The sequence below is a fragment of the Cotesia glomerata genome, linkage group LG4 (assembly GCF_020080835.1).
Source record: "Cotesia glomerata isolate CgM1 linkage group LG4, MPM_Cglom_v2.3, whole genome shotgun sequence".
NCBI classification, from domain to species: domain Eukaryota; kingdom Metazoa; phylum Arthropoda; class Insecta; order Hymenoptera; family Braconidae; genus Cotesia; species Cotesia glomerata.
This window is the reverse complement of record NC_058161.1, coordinates 10,608,652-10,630,264: the sequence shown is the minus strand read 5'-3', so window position 1 is coordinate 10,630,264 and position 21,613 is coordinate 10,608,652. Positions and strand designations below refer to the sequence as shown.

Below are 21,613 nucleotides of genomic sequence, written 5' to 3'. Positions count from 1 at the left end.
AAATTTTCTCGTTAAATTTATATTCTTAGATTATAGCTACAAATATCCCCAAAATAGAATTTTTTTTTTACACACTCTTATGATTTTTCTATTGTATTATTTACTAATACATGTCCTTTTGATATTTGTAACACGATATTTTGCTAATATAATATTTTGCTTTTAAAATTTGAGAAAAAAAAAAAGTTAACTCGACTTAAGACAAAAATCTTATAAGGTAAAAGCCCCAATATATGATCATGTACCAGTATATGATCACTCAATGTATTTGTATACTTATATTTGTGAATATAGATATACAAATACATGGAGTGATCATATACTGGTACATGATCATATATTGGGGCTTTTACCTTACCAAGAAAATTATTTTCACGAAACTGATTATCTTGAGTCAAGCGAAAACTAATTCTTGAACCAAGTTTAAGTCTTTGCTTGGTCAAGATTTTTATCTTTTGTCAAGCTAACTTTTTCATCACTATAAATAATTCTTAATAAGTTAATAAAAAATGTTCTATTATGATCACGCCCAATAATTCAACTTAATTAATTAGTTTACGGGTATGTAGACAATAATTCAACGCAGTAACTTATTAATTAAATTATTAAGGAATGATTTTTTTTAAACAAAATTATTAGTGTTTAGATCTCATGAAATTTTCTTACAATGTAAGAAGAAGTGAAAAGTTATTTTAATCATGTAAATAACATGTTGCAGAAAGAAAATCTAGAAAACGGTTGACCCTGAAGGCCATCCCTGGAACTTTCCGCTATGTTTATACTCATAACGCTTAAAAATTTAAAGATATGCAAATTTTAGAGCTCCCTAAGTTCTAAAATATTTACAGACATTTTTTACTTGTTGGGTTTGAAATTTATGAGTCAAATTTTTTCATTGAAATTTTAAATTTTGATAACTGAACAATGTATCGTCTGAAATATGCTCAACAAATGGATTAAAAAAAATATAGATATAATAAAAAGTTAATTTTTTCGATTTGTTATAGCCAAAAAAAAAAAAAGTAGATCTCACTTCTATCTTATTTCTAAAAAATATTTTTGTAGAAATTAAGTAACAAATTCTTCGAATTTAATTTTGAATTATATGATTTTTTATCTTTAAATGATTATTAGTATAGTCTTTAATTGGGCAATGAAGCTTCTTAAATAATTCATATCGTTTAAAGATTAAAAAATTATACCAATTGAAAAAACATATCACAAGTTTTTTTCAAAAAATTAAGTAATATTATATTTGAAAAAAAATAGCTGAATGACTACCCTTGTGGGAAAGTTGACAATATATTGTCAAATAATTTTCAACTAAAACAATTTGTCATTAATTTAACGTTATGAAGAATTTTATTATATTTTTTTCTTCCAGATTATAATTTTTTTTTACTATTCTTTGTATTTGCTTATCGGTGATTCATATAATTTGCGGCAGGAAGCCAGTTCCTCGGATGCGATAATATCGTATGCTCGAAGAGAGATGCTGACAGTAACTTAATTAAAACTACAACCAAGTAAAATTACAAACATGACAAAAATATGGAATTTATTATTTGTACTAAATTGTGTAAAAGTTATCAGTCAAGAATTAACGATTTATTGTGGAGATGCATATTATTCACGACAATTATTATATCATTTAAAGCGTCCACTTCTTTGTATCAGCGATAACTCACAAGATGCAATGATTTGGAATACTAATCTCCAGTGGAACTATCCTGATGAAGCTTACAGCGATAGGCATCATTTATCAGGTACATAAAAATAATAAAATAACAAAAATTATTGATACTTATAAGGCAAAATCGTGATGGTATTTAAATGTATTCACAATCTTTTTTAGAATCATACCTTTCGAATGATCCCAAACACTATTCTGACTATTGTTATCTTAACATTGACTCTTTGGAATGTTTACACGCATGGACACAACATAATTCGAATTGGAGTCAAATTTCTTCATTTATTAAACCTATGGGGCCAGTTTTCGATACGAGATGGGAACGTGAGTTTTTTTTTTTTTTTTGTTTTCTTAATTAATACTTGCAGTCAATCGTCTAGTTCACTGAGCTTGAATTGAAATTTGTCTGTTTTCTAATAAAACACTTTTTTAACTTTATATCAGCATTTAATTTAATTATGCTCTTGAGGAATTTTACAAACGTTTATAATTTTTTATTTGCAAAAATAAATGTTGTCAATATTATCAAAATACCTTCGGAGTTGATCTTTTAAAATAAAAAATAATTTTTAGATTTTTATATTGACCTCTTAATAATCATAATCAATATTCTATTGGACTTAAAAACAAATAACAATACCAAAAAAATAATCAACTTAAACAATTCACTGAGAAATGTATTTTATGACATTAATTCGTTTTCTACTGGTTAGACATGTCTAAAAACTTTATCTCTTCATTAGTAGTGATATGATAAAAATTTCTTGAAATTATCGTCTAATAAAAAATAATATGTTTTTAGATTTCCCCGAGTACCAAATATTTGATACTTCTAGTACAATTTATCATCCTGTCAAAACTTTTATAAATGGTGTATATTCAAATTTAGTACTAAATGAAACTGGTAGTGTAACCGTTAGTATTCGCGGAATATCTAATGCACATCTAGCAATTTGTAAAGGTGATAACTTTTACAATGATTTTTGTTATTGGCTCATTATTGGTGGCTGGAACAACAATAAAACAGCAATTAGAAAATGTCCGCAAGGTCTACCACTTGGTATACCGGATTCTAAATCTGAGTGTTATAGTTTAAAAGCATTTATCGACCAGGTTGGTATTTAGTTCAATCTAATATAGCAAATAAAATTGATTATTTACTTGTTTTAGCATTTTCCACTATCGATTAGTGAATGGAAGACATTTGTCATTGCTTGGGAAGCTGAAAGCCAAACTATTTCATTATATGATCCAAATAAAAAAGTTCTGTCTTATACTGATGATAACTATGAATCTTCACAGAAAAATATCAAGTATCATGTTTTTTACCGTAGTCCTAACAGTCATAATTCATTACTATTTCGATTTCATGAATGTAAGTACTATGCTTACTAAAAAATATTTTTATAAAGTTAGTCTAATCATTTTTTATTTTTTTATTAATTAAGATAATTACACCCTAACAACTCAACCTGAAGCTAAATTAACTAGTCCTACGTTGATGATTAATGACTCACGAGACTTTTGTATCAATATGTTGATCGGATTATGTCGAGAGTGTGAGTTACAAATCAGTTTATTGGATAAGAGCAGTAATCAATGTTCTAAAAAAAAGTTTTCTGGTTCGGTTTCTTATCGTGTTGATCACTCTCTTCCAATGTGGCAATATGGACAATTGACTGCTTCAAATATCAGTCAATGCCAAGCTCCTTTAAGACTGGAGATATCATCATTTTTGAAAACTAATACAGAAAAAAAAAATTATCATTGGGCTATCAGCAATCTTCGAGAATGTTTACCAGAAAGTAAGAAAAAAAAATACACTTGAGATTAAATTGTATACTTTAATGGTTTACTTTTTTTTAATTGAAATCTTTTTCAAAAAATAGAAACGATTAAAAAAGTATCCATGATAGCAAGTCAAGACTATACAGATCATTATTATTGGCCTGAAGTAACGTGTCAAAGATTATCTTATAATCCAGAGCATTCCAAAATCATTAGTTCAACTCAAAAAGTTTCTGTTGCGCCCAGTTAGTTTCTGTAATTCATGTAATTTTTATTGTGCTATATAAATGACATACAATTTTATTTCAAAATATTTTAGGTGATATAACTCTGTGTCAAAGATTTTTTATTGGACCATATTGTGAAACTAGTTGTATTTCAGTTTTTGGTAATAATTGCGAACATGTAACAGTATGCAATGAAAATGGATGTTTTTGTTCACAAGGATACATGAATTCAGATTGTACAAAAGGTATAGTACAATTTTCATTTAATTGAAATATTAAAAATATTCGAGTTTTTGTGATAATTTATTAATGTTCAATTTAATTAGTGTGTCCTAATCAGTTTTATGGATATGGGTGTACAAAACGATGCAATAACTGTTTAAAGGACCTCTGTGATGCTTATTCAGGATATTGTTTCAATGGGTGTAAACAGAGGGTGGATCATTTTTATCTTCCACCAAATTGCGACATAGGTACAAACTAATCGAGTATTAATAAATTTAACTACTAATCTATATATATATAAAAGAAAGTCGTGTTAGTTACACTATTTATAACTCAAGAACGGCTGAAGCTATCGGGATGGGACTGCTACCATTCGACGCAGAATTTTTCGTAGATGGTTATAGGCTACTTATTTATTGGATTTTATCAACCCTTTCTCATTTTTCTTACAATTTATTTTTATATACATTTTTTCCCTTTAATAAAAACAAAAGACTCTCATTTTTCATTCATTTGTTTTTAATACGATTTTCTTTTGTTTTTATTACATAATTTTAATATTTAATTGATTTAACGTCATTTAAAAAAAGTTTAAGAAAGAAGCTAATTATGTCTGGTGAACTAAGTGTTAAAAATTTATATTTATATGCTGATTGTGTGTTTGGTTATGATAATTGGTTCCATGAAATAAAATAGTTAGATTTCTATGAAATCTTCTAAAAATGTTGTTGTTTATAAACTAGGACTTTTTGAAACATGAAATTTAGACCATGTCTATTGAGTTTCAATAACATTTACTAAAAATTCCCTTACAACAAACGTCTCTTAGCAGCGGGGAAAAAAGTCATTAAAAGGTTTCCAAAACTTAACATTACATGTAATAATTCAGTCAACGGACAAAGAATTTTACATACATGTTATTTTTGCTGATTACATAACTTATAAGTTGTTCTCATTGCGGGATCGCGGGAATGTAACAGATTGAAATAAATGCATTTTACAAACACTAGATAAGTGAAAAATTAATTTGGCTACTTATTTAAATAGAATTCGTAAAAAACATGTTAAATTTATTTTCTATAAAAAATTAATGTCACTGAGAAAATTTTAAATAACAGAAAAATTGTTTGCACTTGAAGCTAGACAGATTTCAACTTCACTTATGAGACTTGTAATGACTTTAACTAAAACTTTCAATGCTCATATGGAATCTGTGCAAATCAAAACAATACTCCAATTAAATTTCAAGTCTAGATCTAAAAATGCAATTCTATAAGGCACTCAGCGAAGCGGGCGGGTAACAGCTAGTATACAATAAATGAATTTATGAGGGATTAATTCAATTCAATTTTTGATTTTTCAGATATTGGACCTCCACAAGCATCGGATTTTAATCAGAATAATGAGACAAGTATTCGAGTATCTTTTAAAGAAATTGATGATTATAAAAATATTAATGCTACTTTTATTTTTGAATTAGCGGTAATTATTTTTGAAATTAATATTATTGTATATCCATGTTATTGATTGCTTAAATATCTTCTCTTAATTTCTTTATTTTTTACATAGTTAAAAAGTGAAATTGTTGGCATAAAAACTGCTCAAGAAATTCTTTCCGAAAGCAATAACATATCTTCTAAAACTTATTTTGAAAATTTTAATCGTTTAACTCCTGGAACTCGATATGCTGTGCGAATATTGTTAAACATACGATTCAAAGAAACATATAAAAAAATTATTGGAAATTGGCGAAATTTCACTACTGCGTGTAAAGGTAAATTATAATCTTGTAAATATCTAAAATATAGTAGGTAAGTATTTATATGAAAATAAATTTAATTAATCTTGATAAATTAATAAAAAATTTGTTTAGTGAATAAAAAGTTCGTAACTAGGTGCTATGAAAGACATGTATTACTTGATGTGTTAATGCTTGAAACGGTAAATAACTTTTTCACGTATTTTTACTTTGGTTTTATAGTAAATACTAGTAAATAAATATTTCTTCTTAAATATTGCTTTTTTATAAGTGTATAAAAATATCGATAAAATCAATGTTTAGTATATGACTGACAACTATTAAATATATACTTTTAATTCGGTAGATAGACTATCCCTGTCCCGATAATTGGTACTCTGCAGAACTTTCAGTCATTTCTTCAACTAAGAACGAATTTAGAATAATAGAAAAATATAATATGGTTTCCAAATTTCCATTGTTATTTTCAAATTTACGTCCATTTACAAAATATAAAATTTCTATTACTGGGAATGATGGAATATATTATTATGATCAAGTATTATCAACTTTAGAAGCAGGTTAGTAATAAAAAAAAATGTTCTCTGAAAATTTGGAAAAAATCACGTTTTTTTTTTTTTTTTTTTTTATTGTAGAACCATCTCAAGTCATTGGATTAAAGTATATTTTATACAATAATAATGATATTATTATTGAATGGTACCCGCCAGATAATCCTAATGGTATTTTGCAAGGGTATAATTTAACGATTCAGGTAAATAATAAATAATAATACAAAATCGAAAAAAGTTTGTTAAATTGATTTTAAATATAATTTTATTCAATTTAGATTATTCGTTATGAAGGTTGTTCAAAATCTAATGCTATTCCAAACAACTTAATGACTTCTGAAACTTATTTGATCCCTAATCTAAATGATACTGTCTCAAAAAAAATTAATAACTTATTTCCTTATGTCACTTATGAAATTATAGTTATAGCATTTAATTCGAAATTAGGATCCGAAAGCAAAATAACTTTCCAAACTAATGAAGCAGGTACATAATTAAAAAATATTTTTATTTCATTAAGTGCTTTACAAAATAACTTTTCAGAGATACCTACGGGTACATTCAGAAATATTAGTTTTGCAAAACGTAAAATTACCTGGAATGATCCAGTTGATTGTTGGGCACTCAATGGGCCAATCGGTGGAGCACGATTATTTTTTTCAGGTGTAAGTGAAAATGTCCAAAATTTCAGTGATGAATATGATACACCATACCATTCTTTTGAACTCGAATCATCAAGGAAACAAAATCTTTTTGGAGCTGAAAAGTATTATGTTCGAGTTCATTTACTTCATCATCTGCACGGGAGTCATAATGAAACTGCCTATATTGATTTACCCTTTACTACTGATCCAAAACGTAATTTATTTAGTTAGTGATTTAATAAGTAATAAATGAAAAATAAAAATAAATTTATAATTTTTTAAAACATTTCGTTTAACTCTAAAATATTATTTTAAATAGCACCTCCAAAAGTTAACAAATTAGAAATTGTTGAAGTTGATCCTCAAAATAAAACAACTACATTACGATGGGAGAAACCGTCACCACCTATTAATGGGGAAATAATTAAATATTCTATCAAATTTAGCAACGACAATTCAAAAACTACAATTGTTTTTTCTAACAGTGAATGTGATTTATGGAAAAATTTGTTGTGCGCAACTGTAAAGCATCCTAACGGAAGATCAAAGTTTATTGAAGTAAGTAAACCATTTATTTTACATTTTGCTTCTTCTCTTTTCTTTTATCAATTTTACTAAAAACTTACTCAGATATTTTTTTAAATATTTCCTCTGTATGAAAAAAAAAATGTCATCTAAATATTATTGTTTCCACGTTTCCATGCTACGTTATTTTGAAATATTATAGATGTTTTTAGCAAAACAGATGCCAAAATAGATGCGAAATTTTATAGTTCATTTAAAATTAAATCATTATAGCATCTTAAAGTAATCAATTAATAGGTGCGGGGTTATAACAGAGGAGTCAAAGAGCCCGGAGAAGCAAGAAGAGTGAATGATTTACGATCTGTAACAGGTAAATTGATATTGAAATTTGTTTGTAACATATGTTTAAAATTAAATAAAATAAATTGATTTTTAGAACCAAGTACTCCAAAAATTCTTAATATTGAAGAATTCGATAAAGGAAGAGTACTTATAAGATGGCAGCATCCGTTTACAACTGGAGGACCTATGAAAAAATTTATAATTCAATGTGAAATAATATCAACTCAATTAGAAAAAAGACCGAGTCTGAATGACTCTGGTTCAATTCAGTTTCCGATTTCTACTTATAAAACAGATTATAATACTCAACTGAATCTTTTACCATCTACACGCTACAGGATATTAATTCAGGGAGTAAATTCACTACGAGGTGCTATATCAAGTGCGGAAATTGAGACAGCTTCTTCGTTAGCTTTCGAATACAATCCACAAACAATAATAGACAATGAAGAATCTCAAATTAAAGTTATCATACCCCCTATTGTAAATAATACTAAAGGAAGTTTACTCCATATTATTGTTAAAGGGCCCTCAATTTGCAAACTAGGTACAATGTTAAGTTCGTCCTTAGAACAAGATGTTGGAGTTGAATATCATGAAGTGGCGTGGCGTGCCGCTACTTTTTTGGTAATGTTCTTATATCTAAGCAATAATCAGAATATTTTGTTTATGATTATGGGTTTTAGGCTAACGAATTATCTAACTCTTCGTTTATCATTGGAAATAATGAAGTTCGTGATAATGTTGTAAATTGTCCACTTCAAATTGGAGCATCATATGTAGCAGTTTTAGTAGTTCATGAAAAAGAACGAAATATTTCTAAAAAAGCCACAACTATCGTTTGGAAATCAGAGCCTCTTCAAATAGGCCCAGTACCAAATAAATCTCATGAAACTTGGGCTATACCATTAGTGATAGTTTTTATAATTACTGGAGGTGTAATTTATTATTACATTAAAAAAAGGTTAATTTTTTTATTCATGCGCAGATCATTCAAAATGTTGACTTCAATTTACACTACATAAATTGTGGTTGCTTTTTGTAAATTTCACAATATATGATGAAAACTTTGGCTTAGTTAGTTAACATTAGTTCCATTTAATTAAAATAGATTTGATTTTTTCTTTGCTCCTTCATGTTATAACATGATTGCAGAAATGTAACATGCTTAGAAAAAAAGGATGACAGTATCAATACAGAAGTTCTTGTACCACTCCCGAAGATTCTTCCTAAGGAGCAAAACGGTCAAGAAAATGTTGTTAAATCAAAACTGTTGCATCCAAAAGAAGAACAAAGAGAATCACTCTTATTAACACCTGCTAACTCAATCGAACAATTAAAAACTACTACTACGAATGAAACAATATACGAAAATTTAAAAAGTGTTTCACTGCTTAAGCTTAATGAATTTCAAGATTATGTTAAAAAAGCAATTGCATCTGGAAAATTAGATGAACAGTATGCTGTAAGTAAATTATGCAAATAATATTATATTATATTTGAAAGAAGAACAATTAAATCACTTTTTTTTATAGATGTTTCCACGCGGTCAAACAAAGTCATGGGAATACGGTAAATTACCTCGAAATAAAACAAAAAACAGATATACTAACTTAATAGCATGTAGGTATTTTAAAGCAACCTAATTATGTTATCATATTTTACTTTTATTTTTAATAATTTGCATAAATATTTGTTATGTAGACGACGAAACTCGTGTGATACTTGAAAAATTTCTGGATGATCCATTTTCTGATTACATCAATGCTAATTATATACGGGTAAAATTTTATTTTAATTTACATTTTGATATTTACAATTTAATAAATCGATATAATCTGAAGTAGAATTTTTTTTATTTTCATGAAGGGCTACAAAAAAAATAAAGCTTACATTGCAACCCAAGGACCAAAACCGAATACACTGATTGATTTTTGGCGTATGATTTGGCATGACCGGGTTCAAGTGATTTGTATGTTAGCTAATATTATTGAGGGCGGCAAAGTATAAATTTTTCATTGACATAACTATAGTTATTTATATAAAATTTATCAGTTAACATATAATTTTTTTTCTTCAAGACCAAATGTGAACAATACTGGCCAGAAATTGGTCAAGAAGTGAAATTCGGTAAAATATCTGTGACAAATATTAGTCATACAGATTTTGCTGATTACACGATTCGAATTTTTCATGTAAAGTGTGAACAGGAGACTCGTAAGGTATAATACTCTATTGATGGAATTGAATTGCATTGTGAGCATATTTAAAACTAAGTTTACATTAAGGAATTAAGTTTACATTGATTTCTGTGTAGATTGATCATTTCCATTACACAGCATGGCCTGATCATGGAATACCATTATATACTCAATCTGTCGTTACTTACTTGAAAAAATTACTTGCAACTCCAGCAGGCATTGGTCCAGTATTAGTCCACTGTAGTGCTGGAGTGGGAAGAACCGGAACAATTATATTATGTGATATATGTCTTCGCCGCGCTGCTGCTGAGGGTGTAAGAATTTTTTTCTTCATTTTCAACTTTAAAAAAAATTTTATAATATAACATAAAAAACTTTTTATGAAACAGGTGGTGGATGTTTTTGGAGAAACAGAATTAATTCGAAGTCAAAGAGCAAATATGGTCGATAATAAACAACAATATCTTTTAGCTCACATAGTATTAGTTGAATGCCTGCTAACGTTGCCAACAGCAATTACTTGTAATGATTCACTCTCGACTAGAATTCAAGAATACAAAAGCCAGCTTCAATTGCAACAACAAAGGTTAGAGGAGTCCTCCTGGCAATATGAAGCCCTTCAACAACCCTCATCATCATTCGTTAAATTATCGGAGAAAAATCTTTTAAAAAATCGATTTCCTGACTTAGCACCACTTTCAAAATTCTACATTGCAAGATATCCAATTACTGAAGACGATAGTAATTATATTTCAGGAGTGTATGTTGACAGTGCACGACGTCGTAATAATTACATTGCTTCACAAATTCCATTACCCACAACTGTGGGTGATTTTTGGCGAATGATTGCTGAATTTAAAATTGAACTTATCATAATGTTACAATCAATTGACCCGACTGATCCTGTAAGTTGCAAAATGATATTTTTTCCAAGTTTCATTAAAATTTATTAATTTTTTAATTTGTTATAAATAACAACACTAACTAATTCAAATATTCTAGACTTGCTGTGAATTTTTCCCTCAACCTGATGAAGAGTTGAAACCAGTACCATTCATAACTTTAAAAGGACGAAATATTGTAGATACTGATATTTATAGCCAACAAAAAATAGTTTTAACCGATTGTTCAGATGTAATATTTTCAACAATTTTTTGATTAACACGGAGAATTTAATTTGTAATTTTGATCATTATCAAATCTTTTAGAAAACAGTTCGAGAACAAATAACTACCATTTTAATTTGTAAAGAATGGAAAACTGGAGAAAGTAAACCACCAAAACCTTCTGTTTTAGTAGAATTATGGCAAACTGCAGAAAGAATTTCAAGAAATAATGAACCTACCGTGGTTATTTGCTAGTAAGCTTCTAATTCTCTTGTTCAACTACAACTGTCAATCTTTTTATGAATCAATAATAGTTAACATTTTATCTAAATTATTTTTATTTCTTTTAGTGATGGCTTGACAGGTTGTGGCTTGTATCTGGCCATGAGTTTTCTTCTTGAAAGAATGGGCTTAGAACACGAGTGTGATGTTTGCTTATCAATATCTGCTATACGAAGATCACGGAAAGATTTCTGTAAAACATTGGTATTTATCAATTTTCATATGATAGTTTATAAGATTTCAATGTCTCATGTAATGATATAATCTCTTGTTATTTTAGGACCAATTCGAATATTTATATGATGCAGCGCTGATTTATGCTGATTATTTTGAATCATATGCTAATTTCTATTAAAATGTCAAGAATTGAGTAAAGTGATGAAATTTTTAATTAAAATATAAGTACATAACTAATCTTGGTCTGATTTAGGTTATTGATCACAAGTAAGAGTTTAAATTTTGTCAGGGTCTTTATTTTGGCATTTTCTGACGAAATTTAACGATCAATAAAAAAAAAAATTGTCAGTTTTTTTGTTACACCATAGTATACACTCTTCGCAAAATTTTCGCCATTCTGAAAAAATTTTAAAAACAACTTGAATTTTTATATTTTTTAAAAATAACTTTAAAGCGTGTGAAAAAATTATAATAAAACCATGTATAAATTTTTTGACCTTTAAAAACTGCGTCGAATGCTTTTTTAATAAAGAATGAATAAATACATTTTGAGCTAGAAGAACTCAAAATGTGAAAAACTGTGCTTTGAGCTTAAAAAGCTCAAATAACTAAAAAAACACATTTTAAGGCGCTTCAAATTCAAACTTAGCGAGAAGTTCTAGGGTTGGCCTACTCGATAAACCGATTTCCAGAATTTTAGCTTTTCGGTAAGAAAATTAAAAATTTTCAAAAGTTGGGAAGTTATTGGTTTTACTCCGTTTTTCGAAAATCCAGTTTCCAACGGATGTTGACGTTTTGAGGTCCTAGGAAGCTTCCCCGAATGTTTCCACGACGATGTCCGTGTGTCTGTATGTATGATGTGTGTGTGTGTGTTTTTCCTTGCTTTTTTTTTTGTTAAACCGATTGTAACTTTGCTAATTTCTATGAAAAATAAAAGCTTATACTTTCAAGAATTCCTAGACCCTAACGTGCTACTAACAGTTCTGTAAAATCGCAGATGTATCCATCGAACGGTTTTTTCTTGGACCGATTGAAGTTTTAGAAAAAATAAAGGAACCAAGATTTGCCTTTTCATAAAAAATTTTTTGAGTTTAAAACAATAGCTAAAAAGTTTTTTTTTTCTTCTGTTTCATATTACTTTCACATCGATAAATATAGAAGATAGCCAAAAAAAATTTTTTTTTTGAAAAATAAATTTCAACCGCAAAAAATTTGATGGTAAAATTGTTTCATAATTTTTTTTTTACCGAAAAAATCAAGAAAGTTTGAAATTTGAGAATGAAAAATATTGATGTGCAATTGCAAATATACCCTGATAGCCAGAGTTTCAGACCAACCAAGTTGGTGTCAGATAGTTGCCATCAACTTAGCGACAACTTACGGTCAACTTTCGAATTTGTAACTGTTGGCGTCAAGTTGGCGACAAGTTTCTGAGAAAAAAGAACCCAATCTACTGCCGCAATATGTCGCCAAACTTCTTGAGAAACTTGTCGTCAACTTGGTGTGAAAAAGTTTCAGAAGCAACCCTGATAGCCACCTTACCTATAACTTACTGTCAATCTACGTCCGCAATTTGAAGCAAACTTGACGGAAAGAGTTGGCAAAGCGAGCGATTACCTATTAGTTACCTATAACATTCTGCAAATAGACATCAAAACGGGGCAGGGTATATACCCTGATAGCCAGCGCTTTCTCAGTAAGTGTTGACTTCCAGCAGTTACGGTTAATTTATACATCAAGTTGGCGGTAATTCTTCACTCAACAACAGTTGTAAGCAAATTGACGGAAATCTACGGCCACAACTTGAATACAAGTTAACAATCAAACTTGTTGTTAAATTTCCTTTCAACTTTACTACAATTTGACGGAAATACTTGTACAGCAAGTTTTGACGTCTATTTGCAGAGTAAGTTATAGGTAACTAATAGGTAATCGCTCGCTTTGCCAACTCTTTCCGTCAAGTTTGCTTCAAATTGCGGACGTAGATTGACAGTAAGTTATAGATAAGGTGGCTATCAGGGTGATAGCCACAGTTTCAGACCAACCAAGTTGGTGTCAGATAGTTGCTACCAACTTAGTATATTTAGTGACATACTAACAAATGTAATAACTAATGTAATAATATCTTTCTCTTTGAGTCCCCACCATGACAGCTTCCTTACCTTAGCAACTACTTCCACCGTTATCTCGCTCGACTCGATAAAACTTGAGTTACAGAAGCTCATAAAGTAATTAGTGTATATAATATACATCGTACATTCTCATTTTTTATAATTACTGATCATTACTGATACAACGTGTTCAATCAACATCAGGGTACATTAAGAAAAATAATATATATTTTTTTACCTACTGTACATCAACTTTACAGTACTTACTATACCATACTGTACTTTGAAAAACGTATTTCAATATATTCTATTGTAATTACTGGGAGGTTTTTTAATTTTCATAGCATTTATCAGTGTGTGTATGTCTGTGCCTACGGATTATTCCCATAAGAGTGTCTTGCACCCTTATCATAAACCTCAACAATTATTAAATAAACTCGGTAACTCTCAATTGGATACAACTCAATCAGGTATATTATATATTTAGTATATATACTATACACATAATATTACAAGTATTAAAATATAAAATAATAATTTCTATTGACCTAAATAAATAATTGTGATTTAATATTTATCTACATACACGATAGAAGAGGTTATTATTTGTTACAATTACAAACGAGTGCGATGCCACCTGTCGTCGATGTTCTGTGCACTTTAAATTTTAATTTAATTACAAAAATTTATTAAATACTCATTGTTTATAGTTTACATTTTCATTTTTTTTATTATTTTTTTTGACGTGTATTGTTATTTCAATTTACTTAATTATCTTTATTACTGATGATATTGAAATTAATTGACATTTTACAAATTGTTGGATTCATTCAACAAATAAATTAGTTCTAAAATGTTATTTTTTAAAAATAACAATCAGTTTTTTATGCAACTTCTACGTGTGAAAATTTTCTTAGTCATAATTTATTCGTTGAAAAATCCTGAAAATGAACAAGTGTCTGTTATTGTCAGTATCATTGTTATTGTATAATTTTTTATTTGGAAACAAAAGATAAAATAAAGTCAAGTCAAGTACTTATTAATATTACAATTGATATTAATTTAAAGATAATGAATTCAATAGAATTTACAGCGACTTATGGTCAATGACATGAGTGAAAAAATATTTTTTTAAAACACGTGGTTAGACCTTATGATTGACCATTTCGAAACCATTTAATTATATGCTATTTTATTATGGTTCTGGTAACTTTATAGTATATTATGACAAAAAAATAAACAACAAAAAAAACATCACGTGTAACGATGTGATATAAAATGTATTGATACTTGTTAACACATGATTATATTAACCATAAACAACACATGACGTATTGTTTATCATAATCGATGATATGAATATTATTTATTGATATAATTTTTAAATTAAAAGTGTTAGTTGTTTTGAACAAAAAAATAATTCTGGTTATGAATGCTTGTCCCGAGTACTCGGGTGTAGTTTATATTACATTTAGTTATATAACGTAAATGCTATCATGATCATGAATCTTGTTTGATCAGTATAGTGTCATATCTGCCTATACGAGTTAATGCTTATACCTATCTTTATATATTACTTCTGTCTTGATCATTACTAAGTTACTGAGACGCGGGTTTTTTGAATCACGTGTGTAATGTGTGATGGATGTATTACACGACATTGAGGGGAAAATCAACAGAGTCAATTTCATCAGTGTTAAGAATTATTAGATTATTGCTAGGAATTCTTCAATTTATACTATATATATATATATATGTGTGTGTGTATGTGTGCGTGTGTGTGTGTGTGTGTGTGTGTGTGTGTGTGTGTGTGTGTGTGTGTGTGTGTGTGTGTGTGTGTGTGTGTGTGTGTGTTTGTGTCTACGTTTAAATACATAATAGACACAGAAATTTATTTTAATAATATAATAATCTCATCTGATGATATTATTATTTTTCTTATTATTATGGTTATTATCAAAACAAATTCTTTCCTGTTCATTTATATTTGTTATTCTTAAGTAGTTTTTATAAAACCATAAGAAAGATTATTCTTACGTATGGGCTTTGGATTCATTCTCAAGATTGCCGCTTAACAATTGCGGCTAACTCTGACAAATGATTTGGCCGTGGCCCAACTTAACAATATGCAATAAAGATTCGTTTATCCCACGTCTCAAAGTTTATCCATATTATACTTCTTATCGTTAGTTAAATTAAGTGATCAACGAATTTAATGAATTATCAATATTTATTATTCAATTCAAATTTATTTTTTATGTATATTTATATATTTTTTTTATGTATATTTATTATATTTGAAAAATATCAAGACTAAGGAGAAATCTTACAGTAAAAATATTTTTTAGAGCAGTAAAATTCTTGTAAAATCACATTATTTTAATTAATATATTCTTCTAAGCCTTATAATTATTTGATATAAATTTTTGAGTGCTTTCAATTTTTATATTATAATTTAATTATCAACTATCAGTACTTTGGTTTATATTTTTAACAAAAAATGATCTCAGCTTACATTGTTAGCAGAATTATTTTGATTAAAAAATTAATATAATTATAAATTTTTCAAAAAAAAATATAAAATTTAATTTCTGACCGGAAACACAAATTTGCTTTATTCAAATTTTATATTTTCGAAAAAACTTTCTTCTTTAAAGTCTATTTTTAAAATATTCTAATTGCTTTTAACCATTAATCTAATTCCACTATTTTATGCAAAGTTGTTTAAATCTTTATTTAAAATCAATTGATTCTTTCTAGCTTGATTAGAATCATACACCGATAGAAAAATTAGCTTGCGTTAAGAAATTATTTTTAAGAAACCGATTTTTTTGAGCCAAGAAAAAAATTTCTTAAACTGAGAAAAATATACTCAAACAAGAAAAAATTTCTTGGCTCAAGAACTTTTTTTTATTGAGCCAAGAAAATCATTTTTTTTTTTCAAAATAGTTTCTTGGCACAAGATTTTTTTTTGACGCAAGCTAACCGTTTTATCAGTGTAAGTATTTGGAATTAGGATAATTAACAGAAAATATTTAATTTTTGTTACTTGATAAATGGATTACACAATTACTGTGAAAAACAAGAAATTGATTGAACAATATAATTAAAAAATTAACACGGTATAAATGGATGCATTAACGCGTGTTTTAATATTTTTTTTTTTTTTTAAATATTATACACCAAACTTAAAAAAAAATTCGACTTGATAATTGACCGTAATTTAATAAATAGATGATAGATAATTTACAATAGTTTATTCAAATTTTAACATAAAATTTTAAGTTGAAAAAAATGAGAGAAGTGAATGCAGCATATTTTCAGGATTCTATTGAGGAGTCGTGATAACAACAGAGGCATGATGTCAAATGAATCAACGAAGAAAGCGCGAATAATGAATCAAAAAGATAATATGACTTCAATAGAATGTAGGATGAGACTAAAACCAATTGTTCCAATTGAATTTACAGAAGATATACCACTACATGATGCTTATGTTGGAATCATAAAAGACAAAAAAAATTTTGCTGTTGCAATAAAAATCATCGCTGCTATTCTACCTGGATTTGGACATTTGAAACGATGCTTTAACAATAAATTACTTTTGTCATACATAAACAAAAAATCTGATCCAGTTAAACCATCATTCGAAACGGAAGTTGAATTAAAACAATTTCTAGTTGATAAAAAATTTGATTTAAATCTGTTTGAAGATAATTTTGCAATTATTTCAATTCCTAAAATAGCATCAAAAAGCTTAGAACAAGCAAAAAAAGCTGCTAAATATTGGCCTGTTAGTTTTCATCTTGACACTGAACTTGAATCTATTATGAACGGAACATTTTTTACGTTAAATCAGGTTGATGTTATTCAAGCTTGTATGAAAGTTTGTATTGAGGCGACAAAAAAAGCGACTGTGGGTAATGATATATGTAACGGTGCCGCAGTAATTTTAAATCCAAATGATTGTGGTGTTAGTAAAATACTTGCAATTTCAGCAGCTAGATTACATGAACATCCTATGTGGCATGCATCAATGCTTGCTATAGATTTGATAGCTGCAATGAGAGGTAAAGGTGCTTGGAATTTAATATCTAATGTCAATGATTTTATATATGATAATAGTAGAAAAAGAAAATTACAATCTAATCTTCCACTTTGTTATCCACAAACTTTGAGGGCTATTGACGTTCCAAAATTTAATTATTCTACTAATATTAAATCTAAAACTAAAAATGATAACACACAAGAGGATTGTAAATATTTGTGTACAAAATATTGGATATTTCTTGTTCAAGAGCCATGTGCTATGTGTGCAATGGCATTAGTACACTCAAGAGTGGGAATGGTATTTTATAGCACCAGTAATAAAAGTTATGGTGTTTTAGGAAGTAAAACATCACTAAATACACTGCCTGGTTTAAATCATCGTTATAAAGTATGGTGTTGTGCCCTTGAGCAAGATTGTTCTGAGAATGTAATGGAAATTTACCAATCAACCAACTAAATGCCAGCATTAAAATTAGGCAAGTCTTATGTGTACTCCAAAATGAATAAACGCTTAGGAATGGTTCATATAAATTAGCGTCCACGTGAATGCCGTCAATGTCAACTGGAATTGAAGTTAATTCATTTGAATGTCAAGTAGTCAGTATTTTCTTTCATCTAAATATCTACATACATATGCACGAATAAATATTACAAATAACTATTATTTTATAGTTCATCATTAATTTTTATTTTGTGCTTTTAAATGATTACAGTATATTTTCATTAATTAAATAAAAATTAAATAGATTCAAAAATCAGCCAAGCCCAAATTAGTTTAATTTTCTGCAATAGTTATGTTTTCCGCTTCCTTTTCCTGTGCAATCGTTTTATATATTCAATTTATTTACGACCAAATGACATTGTCACTCGATGTATTTGGTAAATTAAACATACACGAGTATTCACATCTCGTCGATGTTTTAATTTATTATTGGTATTTGAGCGAATAGCGTAGTCGACCCATGTGATTGACATCAATTAGTGTATATATAATACGGATTCATACTGTTAGTAGTAACAAAGAGAGCTTATCCTATTATAATTATAACTACTGTGCATCGGATAAATGTTTTATATTCTTTAACTTCATGTAATATTACACTATTTTATAATTGTTTTTAACCAATCTGACTTTTTATAAAAATATACATTTATAAGTTTAAAAATATAAATAGTCATTTTTAAAATTATATTGTTTCTATTACTCACAAAAATTAAGGCGTTATATCCACTTGTAAGTCCGAAAAAACGTGTTTTTTGTGAATTTTTTGTGAAGAGGCTTTTTATTAAATAAATACATAGAATTAATGTGCATATAGCGAATTTAATTTATTTTAAGAATTCGCGATGTATTTACAAAAATATTGGGTTCCGTTGTTCCTGTAGTAGATCTCCTAGAGGACCTCCACAAAAAGGTGTCTGGCGGTGAGGAAGATATCTCTGATCCAAAGTCAAAATTTTGATTTTTGACAAAATGGCGGCTTCCCAAAAAAAAAAAATCGTTTTTTTCAAGAAAATTTACAGTTTAAAGTGGCTTAAAAAAATCGAAATTATTTCCAGAAACCTTATTCCTTCGATCATTACCTGATACAAGTATCTAAAAAGATCGTGTGAAAATTTCAAGCCGATCGGTCCAACCGTTTCGGAGAAATTTTCCTCACCGACTTTGAAAACACCGTTTCGAGAAAAACGCGTTTGAAGTTTTGGGTACCATTTAAACTACATTAAAAAATCTTTACAAATACGCTAATTTCTCCGAAATTATTGCCGAATCAATGTGAAATTTTTGGACGATATTCTCAAATATATGTACATTCAAAATATGCAAAAAAAAATTCGATTTTTGAAAAAATTACAAGTGGATATAACCCCTTTTTAAAAATATAAAAAACTTGTGTAACGCAATGAAGGTTGACAGTATTGCCCTTAACTACACTTTACCTGATAAGTATGGATAAAAGTTACTAAATTACTTGATAACGTTAATAAATATTTTTCCCTCAAGCAAGAAATCACTCACAAAACAAGTTATATCTTCTTCATTTTATTTCAAACAGTAAATGATAAGAAAAATTGAAAATTTTTTTAAATCAAAAATACTGTACACACTATAATTAGTATACCTAAAACAATTTTGTTTTTTTTATATAACGAGCATGTGGTAATCCTAGAATAGTCTAAACAAATACGTGCTAGAAAAACAAATTAAAAAAATTACAAAATCAATAGGCAAAGTAATAAATCATAATTTAACTAATTATGATAAATATCATATTAGATTTAATCACTAAAGATACACTCATAATGTGTGAAATAAAGTTAAATTTTAAGTATCAAAACTTATTTATGTACTTATTAATTTATACATTAGGTTGTTTATTTTAAAGTAAATTTTGAATTATAAAAAGCATAGTTGTAATAAAATGTTTATTTTATTAATATATTGAAGAAAATTCTAAGTTTTATCAAAATGATTATCAAAACTACATCCATTAAATAATTATCATAAATAAAAAAAATTTTTTTTAAAAGAAGAAAAAAATGTAGTTTCGCTACAATGATTTCGTTAAAGATAAATATTAAGTAAACTTTGTTTTATTTACAGATAACTTTTCAAATAGAAGAACAAGTAAAATTGGATAAACGTCTTTAACAAAAGAGGGAGACATTGAATAAGAGGAAAGATACCTTGGTAAAATACAGGACGTGTCTATATGTTTTGTCCGGGCGTCGGTCCCTGAGTGGTTCCAATTGACTTACAGTCTAAGTTGGTTCTTATTGGCCAGACGGTTGATCCCCTGACTCCTGAGACACAAACGCTACGCCATTACAACAACGGTTTCCGTCATCATCTTTGTCGTTGCTTAAATGATCGCCTTCTTCATCAGCTCCATAAAATTTTGTATATGCTTGTCTCTGTAAACCTTTATCATCGTCATCACCGCTACTGCTAATCCACCACTGTCAACGTTACTGGTGATACTCTGATTACTCTACTTATGTTATTCGTTTGAAAACAGTTGATCGTGTAGCTTCGAGGGATCAAGTATCTCAGCTCCGATCTCATATAATATTCTCAATCACCAATAGTCACTGTTAGTGAAAGTCTATTTGGAATTTAAACTATAATTAATACTTATCATATCTACCTTTTACGATAACGACTTTAAGTTCATTTTATTTTTAGAGCATCAATATCAATTACTTTTTTGTTAATATATTTTGGAACGTGACTGTGAAAGCATCAGGGACTCGATTGAGCCTGTAAAGGCCTTTCGTGCCTTGAAATTGAGTCTTCCAGTAATTCAAATACAAGTAATTTTTTTTTCTTTAAACTTAATAATCTTTAAAATTATCAAAATCATTTATTGATTTATAATTTTGTTAAGGTAATCCATAATATTTCTCTGGAGATATTTAAATTTTTTATCGGAGTTGAAAGAAGAAAATGAAATACTAGTAAAATACAAAGAGAAAAAACAACTATTGGAAAGTTGGCACAATTGTGTGATTTTTTCCAATCGAAGAATATCTATTATTTTATCATCATGGAGAGAAGAATTTTGAAAATGTTGTGACTAAGTAGCAAGCTGCAAGGCCTTCGCCGCCGTCCAAGACACTAATGAGTGTGTGAACAGTAGTATAGAAAAAAAAAATTAAGCTGCAGTTAATGAAAATAGAAAGAAATATATAATCAATCCGCAAAAGGAGTTTATTGTTGATCAATATTGTTTATTTGTTGACGTGTGATTGATGTGCAAATAATTAAAGTTATCTAATAATACGCGTTCTTCTAAAGTATTTAACAAGTTGTTGATAATATTTGTTGTAACAGAAAACATTTTGAGCGGATTTAATTGATGAATCAGTTATTAAATAAATTGTGGTGAAAAAGAAAAAACTAAAAATTAAATAAGAGAGTTTTTTAACAA

General features: G+C 28.1%; 2 protein-coding genes and 1 long non-coding RNA gene across 6 annotated transcripts; all 3 read left to right on the top strand.

Annotated features, from left to right (window-relative positions):
- The first annotated feature begins 253 nt into the window (after positions 1–253).
- LOC123263428 lies at positions 254–13,150 on the top strand. Its single transcript, XR_006509159.1, has 3 exons — positions 254–264; positions 1,448–1,454; positions 13,042–13,150. It is a non-coding gene; the product is annotated as an uncharacterized LOC123263428 (long non-coding RNA).
- Positions 1,467–11,711, top strand: LOC123263355 (receptor-type tyrosine-protein phosphatase S-like). Of its 3 annotated transcripts, XM_044726041.1 has the most exons (30): positions 1,468–1,766; positions 1,856–2,017; positions 2,496–2,806; positions 2,864–3,068; positions 3,142–3,498; positions 3,583–3,726; positions 3,801–3,953; positions 4,035–4,181; positions 5,297–5,415; positions 5,503–5,707; positions 5,807–5,874; positions 6,039–6,252; positions 6,328–6,446; positions 6,522–6,729; positions 6,787–7,101; positions 7,207–7,445; positions 7,710–7,782; positions 7,849–8,381; positions 8,441–8,718; positions 8,910–9,219; positions 9,290–9,377; positions 9,459–9,535; positions 9,624–9,758; positions 9,836–9,976; positions 10,072–10,269; positions 10,345–10,860; positions 10,958–11,089; positions 11,164–11,315; positions 11,412–11,547; positions 11,624–11,711. In XM_044726041.1, exons 1-30 carry the CDS (start codon positions 1,541–1,543, stop codon positions 11,696–11,698), a joined length of 6,036 nt encoding a protein of 2,011 aa, XP_044581976.1. In that variant the 5' UTR covers positions 1,468–1,540; the 3' UTR covers positions 11,699–11,711. The 3 variants fall into 3 exon arrangements, with proteins under 3 accessions (XP_044581978.1, XP_044581976.1, XP_044581977.1); XM_044726042.1 differs by lacking the exons at positions 1,468–1,766; positions 1,856–2,017; positions 2,496–2,806; positions 2,864–3,068 and having other exon boundaries at positions 3,142–3,252; positions 3,389–3,498; XM_044726043.1 differs by lacking the exons at positions 10,345–10,860; positions 10,958–11,089; positions 11,164–11,315; positions 11,412–11,547; positions 11,624–11,711 and having other exon boundaries at positions 1,467–1,766; positions 10,051–10,174.
- A 436-nt stretch (positions 13,151–13,586) lies between the features above and the next one.
- Positions 13,587–21,575, top strand: LOC123263393 (probable inactive tRNA-specific adenosine deaminase-like protein 3). 2 transcript variants are annotated; one of them, XM_044726133.1, is made up of 4 exons: positions 13,587–14,101; positions 16,956–18,157; positions 20,287–20,996; positions 21,071–21,575. In XM_044726133.1, exon 2 carries the CDS (start codon positions 16,990–16,992, stop codon positions 18,136–18,138), a length of 1,149 nt encoding a protein of 382 aa, XP_044582068.1. In that variant the 5' UTR covers positions 13,587–14,101; positions 16,956–16,989; the 3' UTR covers positions 18,139–18,157; positions 20,287–20,996; positions 21,071–21,575. The 2 variants fall into 2 exon arrangements, with proteins under 2 accessions (XP_044582068.1, XP_044582067.1); XM_044726132.1 differs by having other exon boundaries at positions 13,588–14,101; positions 16,956–18,278.
- Positions 21,576–21,613: the final 38 nt, after the last annotated feature.

What these genes read in the sequence shown, in the direction of transcription:
- LOC123263355 (XM_044726041.1), top strand. Translation starts at nt 1,541, where the DNA reads ATGACAAAAATATGGAATTTATTATTTGTACTAAATTGTGTAAAAGTT. An exon ending in CTTTACTACTGATCCAAAAC is followed by an intron (nt 7,102 to 7,206) that starts GTAATTTATTTA and finishes TATTTTAAATAG; the next exon opens with CACCTCCAAAAGTTAACAAA. An exon ending in ATATACTAACTTAATAGCAT is followed by an intron (nt 9,378 to 9,458) that starts GTAGGTATTTTA and finishes TTTGTTATGTAG; the next exon opens with ACGACGAAACTCGTGTGATA.
- LOC123263393 (XM_044726133.1), top strand. Translation starts at nt 16,990, where the DNA reads ATGATGTCAAATGAATCAACGAAGAAAGCGCGAATAATGAATCAAAAA.